The sequence below is a fragment of the Babylonia areolata genome, chromosome 3 (genome assembly GCF_041734735.1).
Source record: "Babylonia areolata isolate BAREFJ2019XMU chromosome 3, ASM4173473v1, whole genome shotgun sequence".
NCBI classification, from domain to species: domain Eukaryota; kingdom Metazoa; phylum Mollusca; class Gastropoda; order Neogastropoda; family Buccinidae; genus Babylonia; species Babylonia areolata.
Window position 1 is genome coordinate 44,725,252 of NC_134878.1, and position 22,500 is coordinate 44,747,751.

Consider the following 22,500-nt stretch of genomic DNA (forward strand, 5'->3'; position numbering starts at 1 on the left):
TATGTGTGTGTGTGTGTGTGTGTGTGTGTGTGCGTGTGCTTGCGTGCGTGCGTTGGTGTGTGTGTGTGTGTGTGTGTGTGTGTGTGTGTAATAATGATAGTATTTATATAGCGCTGAATCTTGTGCAGAGACAAATCTAAGCGCTTTCACACCAGTCATTCACACGCATGCATAACTTTAAAACTGAAGAAGAAACTGAAGACAAGGAAGAGGCAGGGCAGGGAGCTATCTTGTGAAGAGGTTGGTTTTAAGGCCAGACTTGAAAGAGCTGATTGCGAAGACCTGACGAAGCGAAAGAGGAAGTTCATTCCAAATGCAAGGTCCAGAGACAGAGAAAGAACGGCGTCCAGCGGTGGAGTGTTTGAATCTGGGTATGCGTAAACATAGTGGATCCGAAGCCGATCGTAGAGAGCTAGATGGAGTGTAGAGGTGAAGGCAGCCACAAAGATAGGAAGGGGCAGATTTGTGATCTTATACTTTATTCTGTGTGAGACAGGGAGCCAGTGGAGATGTTGCAAAAGAGGGGTGATGTGCTCAGATCTTTTCTTTCTGAGGACGAATCGGGCAGCAGAGTTTTGCATGCGCTGAAGGGACTGAATGGATGAAGCAGGCAAAAAAAAAAAAAAAAAAAAAAGTCCAAATCAGAACAGGATAAACACAGAAACAGGCACAAAAACACAGAGACCAACAGAGTGCAGCCAGTGGGCGCAACGGCAGGTAACTGTGTGTGTGTGCGTGTGTATGTGTTTGTGTGTGTGTATGTATGTGTGTGTGTGTATGTGTGTGTACATGTGTATATCTCTGTGTGTGTGTGTGTGTGTGTGTGTGTGTGTGTGTGTGTGTGTGTCCGTGCAGGAAGCCAGGTGGTGGACCAGGTGTTGAGGATCCTTCTGTCCACGGGCATGTTTGTCGGGGGCGCCATTGGCTTCGTCTTGGACAACCTTCTACCCGGTCGGTTCAGATTACTCCCCCCACACACACACAAAGAGAGAGAACCCCACACCCAGTAACCATTCATTTGTCACTTGTGTCACAGAACTGAAAATTTTTCAAGCGAGCGAGGCTTGCCGCTTGCTGTCTGTTTTGGAAGGGTGTATCCGGGTATTGTTGCGTAACAGATCGTATTCGAAACCACACGAAGACGGACGTTTTGCTTAGACATACAGTCTACAAGTTCCAGTTTCAGTTTCAGTTTCAGTAGCTCAAGGAGGCTTTACTGCGTTCGGACAAATCCATATACGCTGCACCACATCTGCCAAGCAGATGCCTGACCAGCAGCGTAACCCAACGCGCTTAGTCAGGCCTTGAGAAAAGAAAAAAGAAAAAAAAAGGTGAATAAATAATAGATAAGCGTACATAAATAAGTAAATTAATTAATAATAATTATAATATAAAAAAGGTAGTAGTAGTAATAATAATAATAATAAATAAATAAATAAGACAACAATGATGATAAATAAGCAAATAAATGTAAAACATGAAGACACACATTCACACATACATCCACACATGCACAACAGATATGCACCAAACATGCAGTTTCACAGATATGAAAACACAGTCAAATACACATAAACGTACATGAGCCCCAACACACAAACACACACACACACCACATTACCCTGCACCTCCTCTACCCCCCTCCTCCATACACTCATTTCTAGGCTACGTATAGCAGCTTCCACGGCACACACACACACACACACACACACACACACACACACACACATACACACACAGAGATGAACACTTACTTGTACAAGCACACACACATACGCCCATATCCCCCACCCCCAACCCCCCACACATATATACAAAGATATATATATACACACCCGCACGTTCCAATATCCTGTTGCTTCCACAGTGTAGGCATGCATACACTCACATACCTCATCCTCTACCCCCCCTCCCCCACCGCACCCCCACCTCCCCCCTCTCTCTCTCTCTCTCTCTCACACACACACACACACACACACACATACGCACGTGCACAGAACTCTCCTGACACTTGTGTACACTTACACCCTCGCGCATGAACAAACGCACTCAAAAACACAGACCCACACATACACACAAACACACACATACACACACGCACATAGATTGCCACTGATTGGCCGCAAGAGGGATGGGAAAAGATCTCTGATGCCAAGAACGTGGCGTCTAGTGTGTTGCTCAGTCTATTGTATTTGGAAAAGCCCACAGAGACTCTGTTCCGTTTTGAAGAAATTTGCGCAATGTTGGTTTGGAAATGATGCCGATATTTGTTTGATTTGCAAAGCATCGTGCTCTACCTTTCATGTTAGACTTACGGCCGCTCCCTCTCTCTGCTTTTATTTCTTTGAGGCGATCGATGGTGTGATGGCCTTGTACCTGTTCTTTTTGATATTCTTTGACTTGTCTGAGGATTTCCGATTTTCCTAGATGTAGGCCGCTCGTTGGTGTTGCGTTACCAGCAAGTCTGTCAGCTCGTTCATTTCCCTTAACACCTGCATGTCCCGGGCAGTATGACCATGTGAGTTTTTTAATCTGAAAGTTGCGCATTGCCTTATGCCACTCTGGGCTTCCCATTCCGTTTTCAATTTTCTTTTTCTGTATGAGGTTCATTGAGTCGGTTAGAATCATGACATGTTGGTTTCCGGGCGTATGGATGGACGATAGCCACTGGAGGGCATGTGTCACAGCTTCAACTTCCATCGTTAGGCTGGAGGTTGTGACTTTGTAGGCAGCATTCTCTTCCCTAATTGTTTTTCCATTTTGTTTCGCAGTGAATCCCCAACCGGATTGGTCTTTGGTGACTGAGCCATCTGTGTATATGATGATGTCCTCTTCTTTACTGTTTTCTTCTATGAGTAGCTTCACTTCCGCATCAGTTTTGCCCTCTGGCCATTCCCGACAATGTCTTCCTGGAGTGGGTGAAATGGCTGTGTTGAATAGATTGTTGAGGTTTTCGGTGGTTTTCTCCCATTCTTTTGTTTCTTTCAGGTCTTGTAGTCGGCATACTAGCTGGATTGTGTCTTCTGCTTGCCCCATCCATGATCTTCCTCGTCCTAGACGGCTGCCTTTTGGTTCTTTGACTGCGTCATGCAGTGGGTTTTGAGGGTTTTCTAATGCTTTGAAGTAGGTCTTGACCTGTTCTAACTTGTTTCTGGCCTGCACTGAAGGAAGGTCAAGCAGGTATCGTATGGTTTCTGTGGGCGTGTCTTTTGTTGTTCCAAGGATCAGCCTCATAGCTTCATTTTGAACTCTTTCTAATTTTAGGAGGTTGCTTTGAGATGGTGTTGTTAGCCCAAGTCCGTAGTCGATCACACTGAGGACGAGTGATTGGTATAGCAGGAAGAGGTGGCGTTGTTCAATACCTTTGGTTGCCATTGCTTTTAAAACTGAAAGACCCTTTTTGCATTTGAGAACAGTATTATTATTATCTGTCTGTCTGTCTCTCTTTTTGTCGCCCCCCCCCCCCCTTCTCTCTGTGTCTCTCTGTCGCTCCCTATCTGCCTCTTGCTCTCTGTCGCTCCCCCCTCTCTCTCTGTGTGTCTGTCTCTCTGTCGCTCCCCCCCTCTCTCTGTGTGTGTCTGTCTCTCTGTCGCTCCCCCCTCTCTGTCTCTCTGTGTCTGTCTCTCTGTCGCTCCCCCCTCTCTGTCTCTCTGTCGCTCCCCCCTCTCTGTCTCTCTGTGTCTGTCTCTCTGTCGCTCCCCCCTCTCTCTCTGTGTGTCTGTCTCTCTGTCGCTCCCCCCTCTCTGTCTCTCTGTCGCTCCCCCCTCTCTCTCTGTGTGTCTGTCTCTCTGTCGCTCCCCCCCTCTCTGTGTGTGTGTGTGTGTGTCTGTCTCTCTGTCGCTCCCCCCCTCTCTGTCTCTCTGTCGCTCCCCCCCTCTCTCTCTCTCTGTGTCTGTCTCTCTGTCGCTCCCCCCTCTCTCTCTCTGTGTCTGTCTCTCTGTCGCTCCCCCCCTCTCTCTGTGTGTGTCTGTCTCTCTGTCGCTCCCCCCTCTCTGTCTCTCTGTCGCTCCCCCCCTCTCTCTCTCTCTGTGTCTGTCTCTCTGTCGCTCCCCCCTCTCTCTCTCTGTGTCTGTCTCTCTGTCGCTCCCCCCCTCTCTCTGTGTGTGTCTGTCTCTCTGTCGCTCCCCCCCTCTCTGTCTCTCTGTCGCTCCCCCCCTCTCTCTCTCTGTGTCTGTCTCTCTGTCGCTCCCCCCCTCTCTCTCTCTGTGTCTGTCTCTCTGTCGCTCCCCCCCCTCTCTCTCTCTGTGTCTGTCTCTCTGTCGCCCCCCCCCCTCTCTCTGTGTCTGTCTCTCTGTCGCTCCATCTCTCTCCATGTGTGTCTGTTGTCTGCACTGATGTCAGTCCAGAGAAACCTCACTTGGAGTTACTTCAGGACAGGCTATTGTTTCTACCCTTACACAGATCTATCTATCTGCTTATCTATCTATATCTATCTATATCTATCTATCTATCTCTCTATCTGTCTGTCTATTTAATTATATATGTATCTCTGTCCGTCCGTCTGTCTGTCTGTCGGCTATTTGTGTGTGAGTGTGTCGGTGTGTGTCTGTGTCTGTGTCTGTGTGTGGACAAATCTCAGGAACGAAAGAAATGCGAGGGATGATGAGGCCAGTCGCGGAGGAGGCGGGGGATGACACGGGTGAACGCACACAGGTCAAGGCCTTGGAACGCGAAGTCTACGGTGTCCTACCATTGCTCCACGCTCTGACGCGGCGGTTTCCCCTTTTGGGTCGTCTGCCATTCTGTCCTCCTCCTCCACCACCTGTGTAGCTGCGAAACACATTTTTCCAAAAGGGGTTCATTATACGTCCTCCAATTGTAAGAACTATTGGGCCATATTCATTTCAACTTCAGGACATTCTTTTGACAATATAGTTTTCCATTTTGGACGATACGACATATTGTAGCATTTTTTCAACCATGTAAGTTTTAAAGATTTTCTGAATGATAGAATATGTGGAATATTTATACCTCCGTTTTGTGGCACTGTGCACTGCCACTGATCTTTTAACTTTGTCCTTTTTCTTATCCCATACAAAATTAAAACACATTTTTTGCAATTCTTGAATACTGTTATCTGGTGGATTTGGAAGCATTATCCATAAGTAAGTTAATTTTGACAAGATAATCGACTTAAGAGCAGCTGCTCTTCCTAGAGGTGTAATTGGTCTTTTCATCCACACGTAAAACAGTGTTTTTGTTTCATTGAATTTATCAGTTATATTCAAATCTGTTATATTACGCAAACCAGAGTAAACCAGAGTCCTTGGATTTTAAACTGTGGTGGATTCCAATTCATTTTCAAATTTGATAAATAAACTGTGTCACAATTACGCTTATTTCCCAGCCATACATTGCATGTTTTTTCGTGATTTGATTTGAGTCCTGAAATGTTCCACAGAAAGTACACATACATATAAAACAAAAACAAAACATGGCAGCAATTACACGGAGTACTGAAAGAAAAAAAAGGAATGCGGGGGGGTGGCGGGGGGGGGGGGATGTATGTGGGTGTGGGTGTGCAGGAAGCCGAAACAGGTTCCATCCATCTGTCCGCAATCCATCCAGCTGGGCTCAAAACTCATGTTCACTGCCCATCCCGTGCCACACGTGGCGGACCTAGGATGTACAGGTTCACACATTTCCAATTGTTGACGTGCCTCTGACACTGACCTTCAGGCAAAACTCACGGGGGGCGGGGGGAGGGGGTGGGGGGACGAGGTGGGGGAGGAAACGTGCGTGCGTGTGTGTGTGTGCGCGCGCGCACGAGTGGGAAAGTGTGTATGAGTGAATGTGCATGGGTGAGTGAGTGCGTGCGTATGTGTGTGTGCGTGCGTATGTGTGTGTGTGTGTGCTGCAGAAAAGAACAACAAAAAAGCAAAAACAGAACAGAAAAAAAAAGATTGATCTGTTCATAAGCCCCATAACTGTGAAGAACCCCCCCAAAAACAACAACAAAAAACACGTGTTCCCTGTTTACCCCGTGCTGCACATGGCAGACGCGGGTGTACATTTTCATACATTTCTATCTGTTGACATGTCCTCAAATCTGACCACTCATAATGATAATAATTGCAACGCAGACACAACTTCACCCACCAGACAAAAACTAGCACGCTAGACAGTAAAGATGGCAGCAGGCTAATCACATATCTCAGACGAGGAGTGAAGAAATGAATCTTTCCACTCAGAAAACAAGTGAGTCAAAACAACACCCAATGTTAACAATCTAAACTGAAAGAAATCAAAATGTTATATGTTGATTTCAAGATGTCACTTTAAAATAATATTTACCCACAAACAAATATCTGGGGGAAAAAAACACAAACCCCCCCCCCCCCAAACACACAAAAACAAACAACAACAACAAAAAATCACCACCACCATATTACTTTTATCACGCATTTCAAAAACAGCAAATGAAACCACTTCCTGTAGGGATGAGCGGCCCGGAGGTCCGTTCTGCATTTCAAATCACACTGCATCCCTCCCCGATCAAAGAATACACACACATCAAAGAAAGAAAAATCGAAACACCAAGACACCCCACTTGTCCTTTAAGTTTGAATCTTGGCATCATTGACATCAAATAGTTTACCAAGTGATGCAACGGAGGAGCACTTTTTTTTCTTCTTTTTTTAATAAACATTTTTATTCAAGTTTAACATTTAATGAATGCATACATACATTACATACATACAGGCGGACATACAAAAATTGTATTTGTAATTATCAATATTACTTGTTATTATACATTATTTAAACTATAAAGCAGGATAACAACAACACAACATTGTTTTTATACAGAAAAAACACAAATAAAGTCATATGCACTGCATAAAAAAAGTAAATAAATGAAAGGAAAATATATTTTTTTTAAAAGTGGTTGTCATTCCTCCTCCTCCTCGTTGCCTTCCATCATTTTTATGTATGGGAGGAGCACATATTTTAGTCTTGCTATGACTGCACTTGCTACGTGTTGTTAAGATGCGCGCGTTCTTGAAGGGTTGGATGCAAACAATTGTGTGTGTGCAGTGTGTGTGTGTGTGTGTGTGTGTGTGTGTGTGTGCATGTGCATGCGTGCACGCACGCACGCACGTGTGTGTGTGTGTTTGTGTGTGTGTTGAACTAGAAATAAATCGTGATTACAATCCCTTCTCACATTTCAAAAAAAGCTTAAGTATAAGCCCTGTTGTCTAATATTCTATATCTGTCCGGCACAAAAAAGAAAATAGGTGTTTTTTTATGTTTTGATAACTCCACTCTGTGATCTGTTACCCTCGAATGTTTGTCAGACATTTAAAATGTCACCTTTCCAATATATTTCATGGAAAAGAAAAATAATGTGCAATGGGTAATGAAACTGTAATGAGACTGTTTACAGTAAATAAATAAGAAAATAAAGAGGTATTAATAACAGGATTGAGGGGTTTCAATGAACAACACCCATCCCACTTTGAACAGTGCATATATAATTGTGACAATGTCACAGCTTCACGATACAATATGACTACAGCTGTAACATCGCAGGCATTGAAGCGCTTCACTTATTTTCATTGTTTTATACATCAATCACAATTACACATCAAAAACATTTCAAAGTCACCGACATTACTACACGGGCTCTGTGTAGGTCTCCAATTTCAACCTCCGTTATCTGTTTTGACCATGAAGAAAAGATTATATCAGCATTCAACACAAGGGTTTGGGTGTTTGGATGAGCACTATTATTCCTGTGTGCGTGTGTGTGTGTGTGTGCGCTCTTAAACCGGGATATTTGTGGAAATAACAGGGAGTGCATGTTTCTGGCAAAATGTGAACACATGTAGATAGAATCCCGACACACCCACCCCTTCCATCTCATTTTTAACTCTTTCCTCTCACAGTGTAAACAACAACATTAACCTAAAAAATGCGTCGTTGTTTTGTTCCAGACAATAAGTTTGCAAAAAACAAAAAAAAAACAAAACAAAAAAAAAAACCACACAAAAAGAAACGCAAAACGCAAATCACGAAAGAAAGAGAAAAATTGTATTAAATTCATAACGCTATGATTAAAGAAAATGGGAAGTGTAGAAAGGTTAAGGGGATACGAGAGGGTATTTTACTGAATGTTGATTGGGCATTGAGCACGAGGGGGCTTACGTGGACATCCTGACGAATTGGATCAGAAGATCAAAATCTCAAGAGGATTTTCTTCCCCCTTTTTTGATTAAGAAAAAAAAGAAAAAAAAAGAAAAACAAAGAAGAAGAAGAAAAAAAAAGATGAACGAAAGTCATCAAAAAGTGAAAAGACAATCACAGCAAACAATTCTAATATGATTTCTTACGTTATCCAATTTGTTTTTAATGAGCACCTCCTATCATCTCTTTTTTGAAAGTGTCTTCCAGATTCATGTTGATGTCAACTTTAAATGTTTTGCCATTTTTTAATTTCACTAATATTTTTCCATTTAATATCCATGCGGAAAGAGTTGCAGAACGTTTTTGTGCGTTCAATAGTAGGTTATAATTCAGTTTGGTTAAGTCCTCACCAATCGATATCCCACTCTGTTTCAACTTTCTCCGGTTCTCTAGCACGCTTTTTTTTTGCCGAGAGTAGAACCTCACCAAGATGGGGCATGGTTTGCCAGTTCCAGGACGACCCGAGCGGTGAGCCATTTCTATGTCCTCTCCAGCCACCGGAACACCCACCTTGTTGGTGAAGATCTCTGTACATTTTTTTAACACAGTCTTCAACACTTTCGCCTTTTCCCTGAGTTTCTTCCTTGACACCAAAAAACACGCACGTTCCACATAGACCGTGTTGTTCCAGGTCATTCTGCGCCCCCCCCCCCCCCCCTATAGTTCTTTATCTCAGTCTTTTGCTGTTCCAGTTGACCACGTAGGCTAAAGTTTTCATCTTTTAATCTTTTTTACTTCTGTGTTTAATTTGTCCTTATCTGTCTGAAGTTCGAAGATAACACTTTTTAACCAGTCTATCTGTTCAGTTAGATTTGCTGTCAGTTTGTCCATATCGTCACGTATTTGTTTTACGTCTTTCTGAGTATCCATCAACATTTCTAGCTTTTTGTTGATTTTTTCAAATTTAACATGAAGAGCCATGTCGTTATCTTCTTGTGTACTATTTTCACTCACTTGATGTTGTTTCTTCTTGCTTTGCCTTGTCTCTCTCGTCTCCGGACTCTCACTCAGTGAAGAAGAACTTTCCTGTGTCTTCTTGCTGCCAGTCTTTCCTCTTTCCGAAATATTTTGACACAGAGGTGCTCATTGCGCTGACTGCTACCGCTGCATATTTTCAAAAGGAAAGAAAAATAATTATAAAAAAACGAAAGAAAAGAAAGACAGAACGGAAAGCTCTAGTCACATAAGGCGCAGCACTTTTTCCCGTGAAAACTGCAAAGTTCAATTCAGAACATCTCTGCAGTGAGCAAAGTTGGTGGACGGGAGAGCTGGTCGGAAAACGTCCGCTCCGTCCAGTCAATTCCAACCTGACAGCTTTTGGTAACAGAAGAATTCGAGGCTAAGGAGGGGGCGCGGGGGAGGGGTCGGGGAGGTTGGGGGGGCCCGGGGGGGGGGGGGGGGGGGGTATAAAATGGGCATTGGGCCATAGTCACAGAAACGCCTGGTGGGTAAAGAGTGGAGATTTTTCCGATCTCCCAGGTCAACATGTGAGCAGACCTGCTTGTGCCTGAACCCCCTTCGTGTGTACAGGCATGCAGAAGATGAAATACGCACTTTAAAGATTCTGTAATCCATGTCAGTGGTAGGTGGTTTTGGAAACAAGAACATACCCAGCATGCACACCACCGAAAACGGAGCATGGCTGCCAACGTGGCGGGGTAAACAAACAACGACAAAAAACCCGAAACGGTCATACGCGTAAAATGTTACAGGTTTGTCGGAGTGTGTATGTGTGTGTGCCTGAAATCTGATTGAATGACACAGGAAACGAATGATGAACGCCCAGTGGCAGCCGTCAGTCGGCTCTACCCAGGAAGGCAGCCTGTTGTGCAAATGTCTCCGTGTTTGTAAAGCAGTTAGAGCTTGGTCTCCGACCGAGGATAGGCGCTATAAAAGTATCTGCATCAATCAATCAATCAATCAGTTCAGTCCTCATCTCTCACCGTAAAAGAATTTCTTTTTTTTTCTTTTTTTTTGGGGGGTGGGGTGGGGTGGGGTGGGGGTGGCATGAGAGGGAGCATTGGGTGGTGGTGGTGGGGTCAAAACGGACATAAAGCCAGAATCGCCCCCCACCCCCCTCATGTAACTTGACAGATTTTGGTAACAGAAGAACTGGAGGTTAAGGCTGGGGGCGGGAGGGACGGGTCGGGGGGTTAAAACGGGCATTGGGCCACAATCACTCCCCCTTCCCTCCCTCCCCACCGCCCCTTCTCTTGAAACAAGGCCAGGAATTATTTTCTGTTCATAGTCTGAGAACGCTGGGAGGAAGGGGGTTAAAACGGGCATAGGGCCAGAATCACTTCCCCTTCCCTCCCTCCCCACCGCCCCTCCACATGTCAACTAAACAGTCTTGAAACAAGGCCAGGAATTATTTTCTGTTCATAGTCTGAGAACGCTGGGGGGAAGGGGGTTAAAACGGGCATAGGGCCAGAATCCCCCCCTCCCCTCCCCGCGCGCTCCCCTCCTTATGAGAACTGAAGATTGTGTCGCTTCTCTTCTCTGATTTTGGCAACAGAAGAACTGGAGGCGTAGAGGGGCGGGGGTTAAAACGGGCATTGGGCCAGAATCACCCCACCCCCCACGCCCCCTTTATGAGAACTTAACATTGGGTGGAGATTTGTATATGGGTACAACCCGTTTATGTTAAAAATATCAAAACCACCTTCAGGTGTTTACATATGGCTCAGTGCTGAAAACAACAACAAGAAAAAACAAACAAACAAACACGGGTGCAGCTTTTGTCATTCCTTCACTTAAAATTGATAGATCATTTTATCTTGGAAGTAAGCTATCAATATTTACAGCTGAATCTGTAGCTATAATGCTAGCGCTGGAATATCTGATAAATCTCCCAGTAGCTATATTCAAAGTGGTTTTCCTGGTTGACTCAAAATCAGTGTTACATGTATTAGAATCAATTAATATAAAAGAAACCCGGTCACATCTTATTCTTGAAATGTATTATTTGTTGCACATTCTGTCAGCCAAAGGTATAAACACATAATTTTGCTGGGTACTGTCTCATACTGGCATCAAAGGAAATGAAATGGCCGACAGAGCAGCAAAAATGGGTGCACAAAGAAAAGAGAACACTTTTGAAATTCCAGCACAACAATCAGTTTCAGAATGTTGCAGACCGCTCGAGTCTTCAATATGGAGCAGATGCCAAGCTAGCACAGTTGACAGGATTTCTTACCCAAAGAAAAAGGGGTTCACCACTGAAATTGCACAACAAAAAAGGATGAACTATCTATCGTATTATTATAGACTGGTCATCTCTGGTGTCTCGTATAAGACTGAATGCTTTCAAGACAAAGTTTAGCAAAAACGTTTATTATGTCTGTGATAAACAGATCACACAAAATCTTATATTGTTTCAGAGACAAAGAATTGTCAGGTTACTTTCAAATACATATAAGGTTACAATTTTTTTCAGAACAAACAATAAAGAGATAATGTCCAATCAATTGCTATTATTCGAAATTGCTGAATGGTTAAGACGCTCAGCTGCCAATACAGAGAGTCCGTGAGGGTGTGGGTTCGAATCCCGCTCTCGCCCTTTCTCCCAAGTTTGACTGGAAAATCAAACTGAGCGTCTAGTCTTTCGGATGAGACGATAAACCGAGGTCCCGTGTGCAGCACGCACTTGGCGCACTGAAAAAGAACCCATGGCAACGAGAGTGTTGTCCTCTGGCGAAATTACGTAAAATGAAATCCACTTTCATAGGTACACAAATATGTAAGCATGCACTCAAGGCCTGACTAAGCGCGTTGGGTTATGCTGCTGGTCAGGCATCTGCTCAACAGATGTGGTGTAGCGTGTATGGATTTGTCCGAACGCAGTGACGCCTCCTTGAGAAAGTGAAACTGAAACTGAAACTGAATCCCCGTTACATAGTCCAATAGGACTGTTTCTGTGCTGAGACATACCGATACTTGATTTTACTTTTGTTTTTGTTCATGTTGATAATTGCTGTTTCACAGATGTTTATGAATTGCTAATTCCATTGTTATAGTTTATCCTTTCTCTGTATATCCCCCTTGAAACTCCATCCCAACCCCACCTCCCACACTCCAACACGCACACACACATGACACATCCAATATCACTCAAAGTGAAAAGGCGTTAAATTGAAGAAAGATCATACAACGCGCTCACACTTTCCATTCCTCTCTTTCTCTTACTTCCCCCGCACCCCCCACACCCCCCACCCCGTCCCCAACACACACTGTGTTTGAGACAGAGACAGAGAGGGAGGGGGACGGGCACGGGCATAGACACGGACACGGACACGGACACGGACATTGATTCACTGCCATTGACGATACTATCCTTTTGGCTAGGGACTGGGAGATACTATGTGAAACAAAAATAACGACGATACTCAGAGAAATGAATAGGTTGCTAAGACAAGAGTTAAAAAAAAGAAGAAAAAAAAGGAAAAGGAGAATGAATGAAAACATAAACCACAGATACTAGTATGAAAGTTAACACCGACGTTCGCAGTCATACTTTTGTCATTGAGGATACCTTGGTTGTTGACAAGGCAGCTGCAACGTTTCGTTTGGAGCAATAGTAAACACAAACACACACACACACACACACACACACACACACACACACACACACACACACACACACACACACACACACACACACATCATCATCATCATCATCATCATCATCATCATCATCATCATCTACCAAGCTGGCTCAATATGCTGATGATATTGCTATATGGATTCAGACATCCTTGAGGAAAAGGACAGGCCTACATTACATCAATTATGTACAGAAACATTTTCAGGGTGAACTCGATAGACTGAGTAGCTATATGCAATCTAATGGTTTTGAGTTTTCTGTAGAAAAAAACACATTTGATCCTCTTTAATAATGGTTATAATCCCAGCAAACTACCACGATTTTTTTGGGGAGGACGTGAAATATTTTTCAAGTCGGAAATAAAATTTCTTGGGATCCTATTTACTTCAAAACTAAACTGGAAGAAACATATTGATTCAATGGTGACTAAAGCAGTTGAAAGTTTAAATTTCTTAAAAATTGTAAGTCACTCTCCTTGGGGTCAAGACTCCAAAATTCTTTTACATTTAGCGACATCTCTCGTAAGATCAAGATTGACCTACTGGGTCAAGAAATTTTCTTTTCTGCTCTGCCGAAGTTTCTAAAGAAGCTGCGAATAATTGACAGTAAAAGCTGTGAAACTGGCTTTAGGGGTACCTGTGCATACTAAGACCTCAGAAGCCTATAAGCTTGCGGGTATTCTACAACCAGATGAAATCAAAAAATTAAGTTCTGCTAAATACATTGTGAGATGTACAGCAGTGGATGATTTTAAGGAATTAAATATTAGGTCTGATATTGATTTTCCAAAAAAATGCACGAAATAATTCAAATCTACAAACCATTCGCACATATGTGTCAGATATTTTAAATTCTTCAGACATTGATTTGTATGATATTGCACCTCGTGTTCTGGTGCCACCTGTCCCTCCCTGGGAGTTAACAAAAGCAAACGTCAACATATGTGCTTCTGATACAACAGAAGGAGAATCTCCACATATCATAGCAACATCTGTCAGAATTGAATTAGAAGAAAATTTTGATTATTATTTAAAAGTTTACACTGATGGCTCGGTCCTGGATGATAGCAGTGCAGGATCTGCTTTTGTCATTCCTGACCTAAAAACAGAAAAATCATATTATTTAGGTAAGGGACATTCAATTTTTACAGCTGAATTGGTGGCCATCCTTATGGCTTTAAATCATCTTGTTGATATACCAATCATAGTAAGTAATATCCTATTTTGTGTTGATTCTCAATCTGTTTTAAAAAGTTTGCTCCTTTTTGAGAATAATCAAAGAGAAGATTTATTGTTTGAAGTTAGGTATTTATTGCACTCCCTATTTGTGAAGGGTACAAATGTTGATTTTTGTTGGATACCATCCCACACTGGATTCCTTTATAACGACCAAGCAGACAGGGCAGCAAAAAGGGGAGCAAAAAATCATATAGATAGTATAAAAGTATATTGCCCATTGTCATACAAGGAAATAAGCAATATACTAGAAAGAGACTTTTGTAGGTGCTTGAATTCAAGTCTAAAACCTCATCAGTTGACTCTCTCAGACTTTGGTCCGATTCGCAGATCAGTTCTGACTTTAGCTCTCAGACTAGTATCAAATTCATTACGGACCAAGTATTGTTCTAATGTCAAGTGTATATGCTTCAGTAACCTGACAATTGAGCATATAATTTTTGACTGCAGCTTGATGAAGCCTTTTGTACACGAAAGTGTGTTTTCACAAGTGACTGAGAACGTTGATGTTTTTGACTTTTTGCATTCATTATCAGTTGTTTTGCTTGTCAGTTTAACGACTTCTCTTTTACGAAGTCCTTTAAGTAATTTCCTGTAATTGTATTTAGATGGGTTGTGTGTGTGTGTGTGTGTGTGTGTGTGTGTGTGTGTGTGCGTGCGTGCGTGTGTGTGTGTGTGTGTGTGTGTGTGTGTGACATTTCACCCACATTTTACCCTCATTTGCACAGTTTCCCCCAACCCTCCATTCATCCACATCTCCCACCCCTTCTAACCGATATTACTCAGATGTATTCATAAATACTTTAACAAAATGTCTTCAGTCACCGATATGTGTGACGGGACATTAAACAAAATTCCTCCTCCCACACACACACACACACACACACACACACACACACACACTGGTTATTCAGTACTTATCAATGCCGTACGCAAGGCAAATAAAGATCGTATGACACAATCCGACCATCCGTCTGTATCAGAATACATAAAAAAAAAAAAAAAAATAAAAAAAAAATAATTTAAAAAAAAATGAAACGTGTAATTATCACCAGGATGTGTGACGTTAAAGAGAAAAGTAAGAAAAAAAGAGAAAAAAACATTCAGCGTCACTCGGCTTTATTATGCTTGCATACACAACCCTACCCACACCAACACACGCCACACATTCCCACTCTCTTCATTCATGGCAAGTGAAGTTGGCGGTGGCTAGATTATTTTTAGAGGTGGGTGTGTTGCTTATGTGTGTCCACTATGTTTTTCGTTATGCATGTTCCCCTTTGTGGCTGGGCGTTCTATGTTAAAAAGAAAAATAGTGACCCTCCACCACGGAATGAGTCGCTTTGCACCAGAGGTCGATTTTTAGTTATTGGTATATCATAAATCTGCAATAAATGAGTTTTACAGCAAAAAAAAAAAAAAAAAAAAAAAAAGTTTGGATGATTCTGTGAAAAGTTATTGTGATTTGAAGTTCTAAAGTCGCGAAAGTAAGGAACTGAGAAATCAAGGCTGAAAAGTTTTGGAACATGTTCATAGCAACCACATATTTCTAAGCAAGATGTGTTCATGAAATTTGGCACACACATACTTAGTGGCAATATCCACAAGTGCACAAAGTTTGAAAGAAAAATACTGAGTGCACTTGATTTTATTCAAATAAGAATTTTCTTCTTTTTTTTGTGTGTGAAAGATTTGTGACTGAGGGGAAAGTATACTTACTTTTTAATCAGCTCAACATGACTAGAAACATACCAGTTTTAAAATTAGTTTTGTTGTGGTGTTGTTTGTGGTCCAATTGCTATGAAACATTTGCATTGTATAGTATGTGTACTAAAATTTATGCCAGATTAAAGGGGAAAAAATGCTAAATCATGATGCCGAATTATGTAATTGTTATGATTCAATGTGCTCACTGACTTACTGTGCTTGTGATATTACTATAATCCATGCAACAAGCACAACAAAATAACAAAAATAGATCCATACAACAAAACTGCTCACAAAAAAGGTACAAATTCATGTTTATTCATTAATTAATGCTAATAATGTTAGATTAATTATCAAACAGTAATTTCCGTTTTGTACATCTACATCACAACTTTCATTCTTTACACAGGACTTTACAAAATGCTTTACTTCTAGTTCCATCTATTTTATCAGAAAAAAAAAACACACTTATACATTTATTTATTTATTTCATAATGTAATCAGATAAAGCAGTTTACTGATAATAAAAGTATAAAATAGTGATTATTAATTAAGTAATGCTGTATCACTATGAGTATCAGTGTGCATATCAGTGTGCATGTGCATGACATGCTGCAATGCATTAAATTACTTTATGCATAGTGTCATGTCAAGCACCTGCACACTGATATCATTTATGATATTTATCAGGTCGTTGTGTATTTTGTACAACATTGTGACCCTTGCTGCTTGACGTCGTTTCTGGAGAGGCGGCCACTTGAGCTTTTCAAGCATGTCTGTTACACTTGCACGCCGGTGGTAGTGGCTGAGGACGAATCGAGCTGCTCTTCTTTGGATGTTCTCTACTTTCTTTATGCATCCTGTCTTGTGTGGGTCCCAAACTGAGCTGGAGTATTCTAACAATGGTCTTACGAAGGTTAGATAAGCTTTTTCTTTCAGCTCGTTGGAGGCAACTTTCTGATTTCGTCTCAAGAATCCAAGGACTTTGCTTGCTTTCTTTGTAATGTTGTTGATGTGTTCCTCCCACTCTAGATCTTTCTTCAAGGTGACTCCCAGGTACGGCGTTGATTGTACTATTGATAGCTCATGTCCGTGCATTTGGTACTTGTCACTGATAGTACTTTTGCAGCGAGTCAATGTCAATGTGTGTAAAATCTGAATGCTTACCTTCAGACACTTGAGCTATATCCAGTCCCCCAGTCACTTTGCTTGCATTTCCTTGTGTGAGCTGTGAGAAACAGTTCTCTCACTTCAGTGCAGCAAGTCAGTTTCACTCGTTTCCATGTCAGTCACACCACTGATGGTACCTGGCGTATGTGATTTCGGCAATTACAGGCGAAGGCTTCCAACTTTTCTGCATCTAGTGCAAATGTTGATTCGTCATCTACATCAAAATTGATATTATTGTTGCTGAAAGCTGAACGACAATCCTGCGTCGTCTGCTTTCGAAATCAGCATCGCCTTCGTATTCACTGAGATCGATTTCATGACCATCAGCCTAGTTGGAACGGTCAGTTCCATCAATGAAGTACTGGGTTAGAAACTCACAAATGTCGTCTTCTTCTCTTAATGGCAAAATGTTTGCAACACAAGTGTATCTAGTCAGGAAATGTCCAAGTCTGTTGAAATCCGTGCTTCCGTTCACTGCGACTATGTTTATTAAAGTTAGTGTGCTGAATTGCTGGTTTCGTCACGTGGTCTCTCTCGGCCAATAACAGAGGGGGTTTTCCTTCGTAGTGACGCATTGTTTACGTAGTGTGTCCTTATTTTGATAGCGACTATTGGCTCGTAGTTTAAAACTTAGCCAATGAGAAGAACATAGATGGAAAGATACGGACTTGACCTTTAAAACGATGTATGATTCGACCGGTCGATTCCAAGAGATTAGGGAGGAAAAGCTTGTCAATGTTGATCGATTTTGCGAAGTCACAGGCGATCAGAATGATGGGTTAGGTATTTTAAGCACACTTTAAAAAAAAGAAGAAGACACAATTATGCCTAGATACTTCAATATGAGATAAAAGAAAGCCTAAAGTTTACTATGAAGCCAAAATCTGAAAATCGACAACCTGACCCCCACCCGCCTAAAATCGCCGCAAAGTTGGTCAGGGACAAAGCGACTCATTTCGTGATGGAGGGTCACGACTTTCATAAGTGTCTCGTGCAACTGAACGAAAAAGAATATATAGGAAGCTGAGTGAGCAGACTGAGCGGTGCGAAGGGAGTCAGTCCTTGCAGAAGGACGGTGATTGAACCAGCGCTTAGCAGCTGCTATTTCGTTCTTCCCTCTGTAAACGACTTCATGTCCGCCAGATGGAACGGTTCTTCGTTTCTTTGTGTTAGTACCCGTTCGTTCGTCTACAGAACACTGTGCGTTGGCCAGTGGGTGGCTTTTGTCCTTTGTCCCGTCAGTGATTCTCCACAGTTGACAGCATTGTGGTCTGGGGTTCTGCCTGGCACGCGTCTCTGAGGTGTTGTGCCTCCATTCCAGTCGTTGGGCAACGTCACGTCGCACTAGGTAGTCCTGAGCTTGTGTTCCAGACCTGTTTATGTATTGTTTTTCTTCGTCGTGTTTCATTGTTACGTTTGTATTTTCTGTCTCCTGTTTGTTGTGACCTTTCTTTTGTCATGGTTATTTATTGTGGAAGAAATGAACCTGTGAAGTGGCGATGAGTCGTTACGTTTTGCTTAAATGTTATCTTTATGAAATACGAATGGAAATGCAAGGAATAATATTGAAATTTGAGAATTGGGGAGGAGCTACATTTTTATGACATTGTCTGCCCAAGTGGTAGTTTTTTTTTCAATAGAAGGGGGGTAATATATCTTGATTTTCACATGTTAACGATAATTTTATTGGATATTTTAAGGTTTAAGGAGCGCGTCCAGCTAGACGCCATGAGTTAACTTTGGTAGTAAGTTCATGCTTGTGGAAAAAAACAACAAAAACAACATCAACAAAAAACAGTACTGCTGAATATGGTAAATGATTTGTATTTATGACCTGTGAAACATTGGAAAGGAAGGGAGATAATTGTTGGTTTATTTTATTTTACGGTGTCGAAGCGGTGAGGCCTGCGGAAAGATGCGGGCAACCATTGATAAAATAACTATAAGCGTATGTTTTTCTTAATATTTGTAAGAAATTTAATATCTCTTGAATATCATTATTCATCAATGGTTTTGGGTTGCCAATGTATCTTTCGATGCGCTCCTCGCTGGTTGCCGCTAGTTTGGTTGAAATTGTAGTTGTAACATGGTGGTTCCAGACCACCCGCCTCTCAGTGCCGGCGACGGATCCGCTGAGGGCTCCATGTGAAAAGACTAAAGCTGTAGTTCTGCTGCCGTTTTAGGGTTTTGTTGTTGTTGTTGTTTTTTTGTTTAGTTTTTGTTTTTGTTTGTTTTTTGTGTGTATGCTCTTGATAATTATATATATATATATATATATATATATATATATATATATATATATATATATACACACACATCTATAGATATATACACACAATCATTAAATCATTAAATGCATTACATAATTTCATTTCTGCGTGGGCTTGTGATGTTGTGGCGTCTGTAGTGGGGTATCTTGGGGCGGGTACACGTCCGCTTTAGCGCGCGTGACGCTTTAGTCTTTTCACATTGTACCACAAGGGCACTGACAAGTGAGATCAGTCAAACCACCATCAGGTCCATCTCAGCCTCACTCTCACCAATATCAAACAGGCATGTGGGTTGTTTTTTTTTTCAGAACAACTCAGCCTCACTCTCACCAATATCAAACAGGCATGTGGGTTGTTTTTTTTCAGAACAACAAGGGTAAAAAACGTACGAACAATATGTATGGTATTATAATTAGAACGTGACGTGTTCTTTGAAACATTCATGTATGAATTTTGCTAGTCTAGGTTGTACAAGTTCGTTGTTACACCATTAACTGACTGTATCAGTATCATCAAACTTTGTAAATTCAGACTTTGTATCTGTTAACAAAACTTCTCGTGAGTGTTCACATCTCATACGTTTGTCTATACTGTGTGATACTCATTTTCTAATACACCACAGGTTTTGCATACTCTTGCATACTTTTCTGTACCTGTGTATCCGCCTCTTTCTATGTGGAGATCATTGCGCTTAAAGCGAAGTCCGCACATGGCGGTTATACGCTGTTTTTCTTGAGTAGATCAGATATAGGTCATGTCTGTATTCTTTAAAAACGTTACTGTGGAATGTTTACTTAGATTCAGTTTCGTTTTTCTGCTTTCTCCAGAAGCATATGTATTGGCACTCAAGTTTCTTTTAAGAGTGCAAGTCTTAATCTGTTGACATTCAGCATACCATGGTTCATCCCTATGTGACCAAATCTAAGTGAGGCAAGAGCAGATTTAACAAAGTGAAGGCACTTGTTATTTTTAGAGTTTTGCTCTTCAATCATAACATTATAACAATGGTTTATATACGAATTCTCTTATGAGAAAATGTATCCAAAATGAAACAATATGACTGATAATTTTCATGCTCATATGATGTGGATGTGAATATTTTCATGAGGAAATGTCGTTAAGCATTTTTCTAAAAGCTCATCTAGTGAAAACAGAGTGTTTGTGTCTCTTTGTTTTATGGCATAGGGAAACCACAACTCGGCCCCACTTGAGTCTGGATCTTGTAGAGAGTTCATAAAATAATATTGAAAAGTGAGGGCTGAGTGCATTACCTTGTAGGACTCCTCTTTTAACAGGGATTTCTCGAGAAAGATCATTATTTGTTCGGCATATATCGAAGCATCATCACACATAGCTTTTATGATATTGAAGCAATGCCGTCTCATTCCTATTTTTTGTAATTTTTACAGTAATCCATCATGTTAGACAGTATCAAAGGCTTTTCGGAAGTCAATGAAGCAGTTTTATGAATCTTCAGTCAGACAGCAAAGTGTAACATCTTCCGTTCTCTTCGACTTCGTGTTGTACTTTTGCAGCTTAACCTTTCTTTTGCTGCTTGATTCATTAACTTTTGAGCTCTGAGCATTTCACTTAAACTTATCAAAATAATTTCCTTTTAGGCCATCATGCTTCCTTATTTACTAGTATGTCTTCTACACATGATAACTCTTAACCAACATTATCATTCAGTCACTCTAAATGCACACACATTATTACTAAGTAAATGCACTCTGCAAATACATACACCATACCACTGAGTAGAGTTACATAAGATATTCAAAACTAAAATCACACCCAGGTCCTGTATGTCTATGCAGACAAGATTCCCCATCTATACACCATTCACCCCAAATATAGTGGCTCAGAACAATGGTCTCTCAACGCATTGAACTATGGCCCTTCAAGGCATAAGTGACCTTATCTCAAGTCTTGAACCGTTTCTACCACGACCACCAGAAGCCCCTAAGTATTCCCAATTACTAAATTATGTCTTATGGTACTAAACTCATTCAACTTCATCAAACAACTCCGCTCCACATTTTCTTTATTATGGTACACCTTGGCGCAAGTGGAATTCAAGTGAGAAGTAGAACACAGAAAAAAAATTGACCCAAAGTCCTACATGACTATAGCGACAGATCTCCATATCTTTACGCCTATAGTCCTCAAATCTAATCGGCTCATAAACAATTGTCTCCTTACCCACTGAACTATGGCCTTTTAAAAAAAACACAACTTACCCTAATTAGATCTACAACTGCTTGAAACTTCCATTTTGCCAGGTTCTACAACTACTAAAACCCCCCCAGTTTCCAAATTGTTAGATTTTATGACTCACAGCACTGAACCCTCATTAAACCTTCATTAATTAACAACACTCCACACCTTCTTTAATACAGCACACCATGGTGCAAGTACAGTTGAAGCCAGAAGTATAATCAGAAAAAAATGCTAACCCAAGGTACTAGATGACTATAGCGGCAGATCTCCACATCTGTACGCCTGTAGCCCTCAGATCTAATCAGCTCATAAACAATGGTCTCCTTACCGATTGAACTATATGGCCCTTCAAATAAATATATCTACACCTATTTAGTTCTACATGTGCTTGAAAACTCTACATTGCCCAACCCTCGTAGTCAACGTACTTCCATTCTTCCAACAATTACCAAATCAATAACTAAACCAAACCAGTCCAAATATATTCTCCTTATCCTCTCCAAATGTCAGTTCTTTATTCGAACCCTATATTCATTAACTTACTTATTCAATGGTTTAAATTCCAGCTTCTTTCCTATTCTGGCCTCTTTATGAATACCTGTGTTCTAGCTATTCTTTATTCTTCCCTGTTAAATTTCCCCCTTAGATTTAAATGTTTACCAACTTGTGTAGATCTACACAGAGCACTGAAATTGGTATGACACTTAACACACGCAAAAAATGTGGGGCGACGATTAACAACACATCCAAACATAGATTTTATTGTGTCTTTCTCATGATGACCCATTCACTACCAAGCTAAATCCTTTCATTTTTTAAATTTCATTTTCTAAGTGTTAGGCTTATGGGGAAAAGGGTCAACAGCACTGGACTGACACAATTCCATCTCAACACCAGACAACTGTGAGTTTTGTCCTCTTCTGACACCAAAAACTGTAAGCAGACACCAAACCTGGCCAACGTTTTGTTCATCTACATCTTTGTGTAAACAAAGTGAGTCTATGTTTTAACCGGGTGTTCGGTTGTCTGTGTGTGTGTGTGTGTGTGTGTGTGTGTGTGTCTGTGTGTCCGTGGTAAACTTTAACATTGACATTTTCTCTGCAACTACTTT

The 22,500-nt window shown here is 41.3% G+C and overlaps 2 protein-coding genes across 3 annotated transcripts in view; both read left to right on the top strand.

The window, feature by feature from the left end:
* The window catches only part of LOC143280578 (solute carrier family 23 member 1-like), a 29,983-nt gene extending 24,601 nt beyond the window's left edge, over positions 1-5,382 (top strand). The window contains exons 12-13 of the mRNA XM_076585279.1: positions 856-951; positions 4,580-5,382. Coding sequence (XP_076441394.1) covers positions 856-951; positions 4,580-4,770 — 287 coding nt within the window. The 3' untranslated portion in view covers positions 4,771-5,382. The remainder of the gene's footprint in view (positions 1-855; positions 952-4,579) is intronic.
* Positions 1-22,500, top strand: part of LOC143280579 (uncharacterized) — a 59,858-nt gene that overhangs the window by 4,652 nt on the left and 32,706 nt on the right. The window contains exon 1 of one of the 2 annotated variants that reach the window (XM_076585280.1): positions 17,924-18,247. The exons of the other annotated variant lie outside the window; for it this stretch is intronic. The gene's annotated coding sequence lies outside the window, so the exon portion shown is untranslated. Of the gene's footprint in view, positions 1-17,923; positions 18,248-22,500 lie in introns of those variants that run through there. 2 annotated transcript variants of the gene reach the window in all.